General features: G+C 34.7%; 1 protein-coding gene across 1 annotated transcript; it reads left to right on the top strand.

The window, feature by feature from the left end:
* Window positions 1-1,805: 1,805 nt before the first annotated feature.
* On the top strand, window positions 1,806-3,274 carry LOC115993960 (mitogen-activated protein kinase kinase kinase 18). Its single transcript, XM_031117959.1, has one exon. The coding sequence runs from the start codon at window positions 1,933-1,935 to the stop codon at window positions 3,007-3,009; it is 1,077 nt and encodes a 358-aa protein (XP_030973819.1). The 5' UTR covers window positions 1,806-1,932; the 3' UTR covers window positions 3,010-3,274.
* Window positions 3,275-8,088: the final 4,814 nt, after the last annotated feature.

The raw sequence follows: 8,088 nt of genomic DNA, 5'->3' as shown, positions 1-8,088 counted from the left end.
GGTGTTCCTTAGGAGGCATAAATTACACAATCTTATTTCTTTTTAGCCTTTAGGTAATTAGGTTAGATTCAATATTATTAATTCCATTCCATTCTGGCCGTAACGGCTGGAAAATACCGTGCCGGTAAACAAATCGAAACAGTAACCCACCATATTCCACTTTGGAAAAAATTTCGGGTCATTCCGGTCTATTTTGGGTGTTTCGGTAAATACCGACCGAAATTCAAGATTCATCTAGCATGAAGTTTGTGCTTAAAAAAAAATTGTTCTTAAAACCAAAACAAATTTGTATTCTGTAACCAAAAAACCTCAGAAGGAAAAAAAAAAAATGAAAAGAAAAGAAATGAACAAAGGTACGGCTAAAAAAAAATCGTATTAAGAAATTTGAAACTCAAAACTTGAGAAGAGGCATTGCCGCACTGGTACTGGTAGAAGATACAGAAGTCACAAACAAGGAGAAAGGCAAAACGTAGACGTAAAAGTGTAGATGAAGATATGATAAAATTTAAAAGAATGAAGTGTAAAAATTGAGGAGACAGAAAATGTGTGTGGTTAAGAATAAATAAGAAAAAATAATTAAAAATGAGAAGTAAGTAATATATGTCTGGTTAGGAAAAATAATACTGTAAAAAAATAAAATAAAATGTTAAAAATTGTGTTGTTTTGGATTTTTGTACTTAATCGAATGAATTAAGTCATTACTCAACTTGTAGTAGTTTTATTATACTTTTTTTTTTTTCTTTTTTTTTAAGTTTTTCCTTTTAGCTTGAAGCTGAATCTCGATGGAGCTCTAGATCCAACAAAAGTCCCACCGGCCAGAGAAGTAGACTGAGCCACTAGATCTAGCAACATTCCTAGCTATCTTGCCGAAGCAGCGATAAAGCCTTCTTCACTTCTTACTAGTACACACACAAACACAAACAGAGAAGACAAGATACAGACGAAAGAGAGGGAGAAAGATAGACAGAATTGGAGTAGAAAAATTATTTAAGAAATAAATTTTTGGCTTGGCGAGGAAACTCTCTCACCACAAGAGGCGTGGCATTGTTCCTCACCAATTGTTTTGGACTAATTTGGTGAGACTAGTGCGTGATTTTTTGAGTATTTAGTTTGCTGAAATATTAAAATAACTACATTCATATGAATGCTCTTACATATTATTGTAGCTATGGATGAATTTTATAAAATTATACATAAGATATGAGAGGTTTTGGAAACCTATTTTTGAGAAGGAGAGGTTTTGGAAATTGGTTGGGAAAAACGTAGAACTTTTTTTACTTTACAAAAGACTGATCCTTTTTTTTTTTTTTTTTTGAGAATCTACAAAAGACTGATCTGAATGCTCTCTCTTTCTCTCTCTCTCTCTTTTTTTTTTGGTAAAAGGGGAATTCTTTCTCTCTCTCTTTTATGGAGATGTGAATGCTCTTGATTTTCAAATAATAATAATAAGACCTTGAGATCCACTGGACTAATCCCTAGAGCTAAAAGAAAGAAAACACACAAGTCAATAACTAGTTTGATTTGCCAATGTCTAATTCCGTACTTTGTGGGCAGTGGGCAGTTTAGTCATTGCACACAAATTTCCAAACTATCGCAATCCAATCCGCGTGAGAGGTTGAGTAAAAAAAATCTCAATGGACCACGTTAGGAAATCGGAAATCAAGTCGTATTGCCAAAATATCCTTGCTTATCACGTGCCTTAATTCTCTCTCTATTCTTTAATATTAAACCCCTTTACATTAAATTAAGCAAATATTTAAAACACTAAAAAAAAAAAAAACTAATCCCACATATAAAAGGAAGGACTAACCTTAAACCTATTTCCCAAGTTAAGAACACATAGTTCAGTTGCAACCTCTGTTTTTCTCACCAAGAAAACAAAAGGCTCTCAAACCCTCACAAGATTCAAAACCCAGATAGATATTTTCAACGATGGAGTGGGTTCGAGGAGACCCAGTCGGCCATGGCAGTTTCGCTACAGTCAATTTGGCTCTTCCAAAAGATGGTTGCTCTCAAGATTCTCCTGTGATGGTTGTGAAATCTTGCGAGTCTTTCAATTGCTCGACGCTCGAGAACGAGAAAGAAGTGCTCGATCAACTCGCGAAGTGCCCACAAATCATTCAGTGTCTCGGCGACAACCACAGCTTCGAGAACGGCACGGAGTATTACAACTTGTTGTTGGAATATGCTTCTAATGGCACTTTATCTGATCAACTCAAGAACCGTGGCGGCCCGTTGCCGGAGTTCGATGTTCAACGCTACGCCAAGTCGGTGCTCAAAGGGCTTCGTGATGTTCACGCTAAAGGGTTTGTTCACTGTGACTTGAAGCTTCAGAATATCCTCGTGTTCGACAATGGGAAAATCAAAATCGCCGACTTTGGACTTGCGAAAAAAGCAGAGCAAAAACAGAGTAACGAAGTAAAAAGAGCAGAGCTTAGAGGAACTCCTTTGTACATGTCGCCGGAATCAGTTAATCACAATGAGTACGAATCGCCGGCGGATATTTGGGCTTTTGGGTGTGCGGTGTTGGAGTTGATGACTGCTAAACCGGCATGGAATTGTGAACCCCATGTGAATATTTTGAAGCTTTTGCTTCGAATTGGGGAGGGTGATGAAGTACCACAAGTCCCTAAAGAATTGTCTGATGACTGTCAAGATTTTCTCGGCAAGTGTTTTGTTAAGGATCCAAGAGAAAGATGGACGGCCGAGATGCTTTTGAAACATTCTTTTGTGGCTGATATTTCTGATATTGATCATGATCATGACACTGTTCCATTGGATGAATCACCAAGAAGTCCTTTCAATTTCCCAGAATGGGCTTCCTTACAATCTTTGGTTTCACCGGAATTGTCACCGGATTCCGGTAATTTCTTTGAATGGGAATTGAATTCCAGTCATGGTTCGTCGGCTTATTCGCCGTTATGTTCTCCGGCAGATCGGTTGCGGCAGTTGGTGATCAATGAGGAACCTGATTGGCCTTTTTCGGAGAGTTGGGTGACAGTGAGGTGACCGGAATTGGGCAATTTTTAGCAGAGTAGGAGAAGAGCTAGAACAGAGGAAAAATACTAATTTCAAAGATTTTCAATTTTCATTACATCTGACGGTTCTGATTTAATCTTGTTGATTCTGATATTTTGATTGTTAATACTTGGAGTACATAGAAAGAATTATTGAACAGTTTTGATTGGCAATTGCACCCTCAAGGTGGCTGACTCTGTATATAAGAAATTATATTTTAGTGAATTAAAGTTCGTCAATTTCTTTTGCAATATAATTTGAGATTTTGCAAGATTTGCTTCAATAATTCAATATGTCAGGCTCAGCCGCTCAATTTTAAAGTTTATCTCCTTTTCCGAAAATAAAGGAGGAGATTAAATTACTGTTTTGGTTGGTATTTTATTAGGGTCTCCTTAAAAAAACATGTTAAAAATTAAAAAAATCCTTTATTAGTTAAAAGTTAAAAAAAAAAAAAAAAAAAAAAATTCAATGTTACAATAGGAAGCAAAGTAAAAAATAAATACACAAGTAGCGCAGTAAGTCAAAATCGTCAACTGGTTGGCTTGGCTTTGAGTCTTTCATGAAAGTCTGCTTGACAATAAAACATTGAATTGCCAAAAAAGGTCGGGAGATGCCCAAATCCAACAACCCAAGTAGTTGTAGATGCTCTCAGTAGGTGAAACTATTAGGTACACCGTGGATCATTAAAGGCAGACTTTCCTTAGCAAATTGATCTTATTATTATGGGAATATTCTTCATTGCAAGGATCAAGTATTCAAGATCCCTGAATAGTCAAATACTTATTCTGGGAATATAATATTTGCTACTATTATATTTGCAATAAGTAGTACGCAATTTGGATGTTTTTGTTGAAGTGATTCTCAATCATGTGGGAGCCAGCTTCTTTTACTGGTACATTGAGATAGGCCTCATAAGGTCTTGTACTAGTACATTAACCTTACCTTTGTGTGCTAAAAAGATTGTTAAGCAAATTGGTAACTTTATGGGTCTTGGAAAAAATACTCTTTCGGCATAAATATCTTCTCTCCACAGCAAGTCGGTCTCACTAATGAGTGAGAACTCACATGCTATGAGTGACAAGATACATATACCCGTAATAGGGTATACCTTTTCCTAAGGTTGAGGGAACAGATATTTGCTAACTTGTCTTTTTTGAGACTTAATGGGATTCTTCTACATAGTCCGTTCCTATCACTTATGGAGATGATGTTCTATAATATGTTTGTGTTATGATCTGCAGTATGTTGGTCTATAATATGTTAGTGTGTTTTAAGGTAGTAGTAGTAGTGTTGTAATATGGCTGTCAATGTCATCCCTCCCTTCTTGTTGCAGTTTGAGTTAGCAAGTTGTTGTCTTACTTGTTGTGCTTCTTGTGTTTAGGGTCCGTTTGGTTGGAGAGATGAAAAGTGAGATGATAGAAAATGAAGAGTAGATAGAAAAGTGGAGGGATAGAAAATATTTTAGTTTCCCTCATAGTCTTTAGTTTCAGAATGGAAAATGGAAGAATGGAAAACTCTTTTGTTAGAAATGAAAATATTGCTTATAGAAATTTACTCAAATGCCCCGATTAAATAATTTTTTATATAAACATTCTATTAAGGAAAAAATTGGAGTTGGGTATAAAAATGATACCAAATGATTACTTCAAGTGAAAAGAAAAAAAAAAAAAATATCGGGGATGAGTCGGGGAGGGGGGCAATGGTAATTTATCATCAGCCCCATCTCTTCTCCCTTATTTTTTTCTCCAAATTGGGGGCTGAAATTTGGTAGGCACAGAGAGAAAATTGTTGAGTTTCAACATTTTCTCCCTCTTTCCCTTCCTAACCAAACACTCATCTCTCCCCTTTTCTATCCTTTCTATTTACACTCAAACAAATCACACCCTTAAACTTCTCACCTTGTAATATATTTTAGGCCAAAATGCAAAATTGATCCTCTAAATTTTACCATTTTTCATTTCAGTCCTCTAAGTTTGAGTTTGGTCATTTCAGTCCCTAGAGTTTCAAGTATACTTAATTCAATTCTCTTTTAGTCTTCGGTTAGGTGCTGCTATCCAATAACCAAAACAACACCGTTTTGGATTTTTTTTTTTCTTAATTTCAAAAATAAAAACCAAAAAACGTTAATTAAATTTTTTTTTTTAAAAAAAAAAAGGCAATGGGGAACAATGTCGTTCCTAGCCCACTAAATATAAAAAATTCCTCAGTCCCTCAAAATTTTCAGGTAACAAGCTGATAGGGTCTTGTTGAGTCGTGGCTTGCAAACAATCCTGATGTATTGGGGTTGAAGAGAGATGGAAAATTTGTATTCAAATAGCTGACTCTGGCGAAAATGGGTAACTAAGCATAATTTTTCAACTATATAGTTAGTAGTTCCGGTTTCCAAACTATATTATTTACTAGCATCTCGAGTCTATGAGACTCGATTTTAGCCTATAAATCTAGTCTTAAAGACTCAATTTTCATGGTCTGATGTGGGATTTTTTTTCTACCTGGAAATCAAGTCTCTAAGGCTCGATTTATAAACCAAAAAAATTTAAAAAAATTCTAAGTCTCAAACAAGCCGAAATACGCAAAAAAAAATTAAGAAATCCAGAAACACAACAATCAGATCATAAGGAGAAAGCTAGAGACTCAGATCAGATCAGATCTCGGCCTAAGCGGAGAAAGCTAGAGACTCAGATCTCGGCCTGGGCATGCTGCCTGGGTCGCGCGTGACCCAGGCCGCACGCGACCCAGGCCGCACGCGACCCAGGCAGCACGGGACCCAGGCCGCGCGCGACCTGGGTCTCGCACGGTGCGCCTTTGGTTTCACGGTGGTTCTATTTTTTCTCTAGGTTCTTCTCTTCTTTGATGTCTGGATGTAAAGTTATAAGAGTTATAAATCGATTCTTAGAGACTCGATTTTCATGTGGTCACCACGTGGAAAAATATGTCACATCGGACATTATTAGGCTATGGAAATCGAGTATTTGAGACCCAATTTATGGGCCAAAATCAAGTTTTTTAGACTCGAGATGTTAGTAAATAATATAGTTTGGGAATTGAGACTACTAACTATATAGTTGGAAAATTATGCTTAGTTACCCATTTTCGCCGCTGACTCTCTTCCAAGACTATCATGGCATGCCTACTTTAAAAAATGTAAGTGCTTATAATAATATTTCCTCATTTGCTACACATTAGTACGAAGCTGCTGCTCTCCTCTCCTACATATATAGATGCCTAACTTGGCTTGAACGGTTTTTAGGAATTGGTAGAGTTCATTGCAAAATTAAGAGGGTATAAAGTGGAGTTTGAGGGACTGAGAAATTTTTGATATTCAGTGGGCTAGGAACGACGTCGTTCCCCAGCCCTTTAGTTTCTGTTTTTTAATTTTATTTATTTATTAATTAGCATTTTTTTTTCTAATTAAGAAAATGAAAATCTAAAACGTCATCATTTTTGTTATTGGACGGTAACACCTAACAGGGACTAAATTGAGTATACTTGAAACTTGGAAGACTAAAATGATAAAACTCAAAGTTAATGGACTAAAATAACAGAAGGTGAAACTTAGAAAGTTAGTTTTACATTTTGGAAAATATTTTATCTATTAATAACTCCCCCTCAAAATTTTGTTTTTAAATAATTTTTTAATTTATAGTTCAAAGTATAAGTAATTGACATTTGAGAATAGGCTAAATTTTTATCATTAAAAAAAAAAACTAATTTTAGGTCAAATTTACTCTACTTTACTCAATTTTCCTTCGGTCTAAATAGACTCTTAGAAACTAAATTGTTTTTGTAATGCCTTATTGTTTCCTTTGGATTCTAATAAAATCTTGTTTATTCTAGGAGAAAAGATAAAGCCTACATTATCTGCTCGGCCCAAAACGTTATATTAAATTTTTCTAGGGCCCAAAACTTTATTTCAACAAAGAAAAGGGAAACAACAAGTGTGAATGTGTAGTCTTGTGAAGCCCATGCATCTCTATTTGTGGTTCCTTGGGCTTAATAGTTCATATACGGGTTGGTTGAATGATATTGGATTTGAAACTATTGTCAAGTGAGCTACAATTTCTAATCCCGTTTCTGGTTGCTCCACAATTTGTAAATATAATAACATAATTTCCCAAATTTTCATTTCGGACGATTTTTATGTTACGTCTGTGCAAAAGTGAAAGTTCTAACATCAATTATTATGATTTGAACAAAAGTTCAGTCACATAAATAAAAAAAATAAAATATCTACAAGTGACAATAATATTTTATATGGTTCATCCAACTCTATGCCTACATCCAAGGAAAATGTCAATCAAAATATCAAATATCAATGATATGGACTATTACAACATTAATTAATATTACAACTCACAAAAACAACACTCACAAACCTCACCAATATAACTCACAAACCCAAAGCTTTGATACACCCAATAACTCCTCACACTCACAAAGAAAATAAACTCTCAACATACAACTACGAGTAATCTTTTAACTCCAAAAAATCTACCAAATCACTCTTCTAGAAGTCTTTCTTCTCTCCCTACATGGAGGGAACCTTGGTGAAAGTTACCAAATTCTTTGTAATAGTGCCTATTTATAAGACTCCAAACTCTCCTTGATAGATAAGGCGTACTCATTACTTCTTTAATAAAGAATACTTTTCCTTCCATGTCAAGGAGAATCTCTAGCTTCCACACTAAGTAAATTCATTGTCTTCCATGCCAAGAAAAAATCTCTTAACTAATTAGGAATTTGAGGCAATATTTAATGATCTTTTTCCTTAACTAATATAAAAAAAATGTTAAAGAATAAAACACTTCTGATATATTATTCTGATCATATTAGGTACTTGCATATCTCGGAGGTATCTAGAAGAAAACAAAAAATACTTCAAATTACATGATGAAAGTACATTGTGAAAGACAAGGTTTTTTTTTTTTTTTTTTTAAACTAATACCAAATATTATAGTAGATTATTAAAATCATTTAAATAAAAAAAATTAAAGTACCTTCTAAATGCATGGAATAGTCTACTAAGAAGTTTTATTATAGTAGTTTAAAGAGGTTTAGGAAAAGAGTTAA

The sequence above is a fragment of the Quercus lobata genome, chromosome 6 (genome assembly GCF_001633185.2).
Source record: "Quercus lobata isolate SW786 chromosome 6, ValleyOak3.0 Primary Assembly, whole genome shotgun sequence".
In the NCBI taxonomy this organism is placed as follows: Eukaryota; Viridiplantae; Streptophyta; class Magnoliopsida; order Fagales; family Fagaceae; genus Quercus; species Quercus lobata.
Note: the sequence above shows the minus strand (reverse complement) of the source record. Positions and strands in the feature narration are given on the sequence as shown.

What these genes read in the sequence shown, in the direction of transcription:
- LOC115993960 (XM_031117959.1), top strand. Translation starts at nt 1,933, where the DNA reads ATGGAGTGGGTTCGAGGAGACCCAGTCGGCCATGGCAGTTTCGCTACA.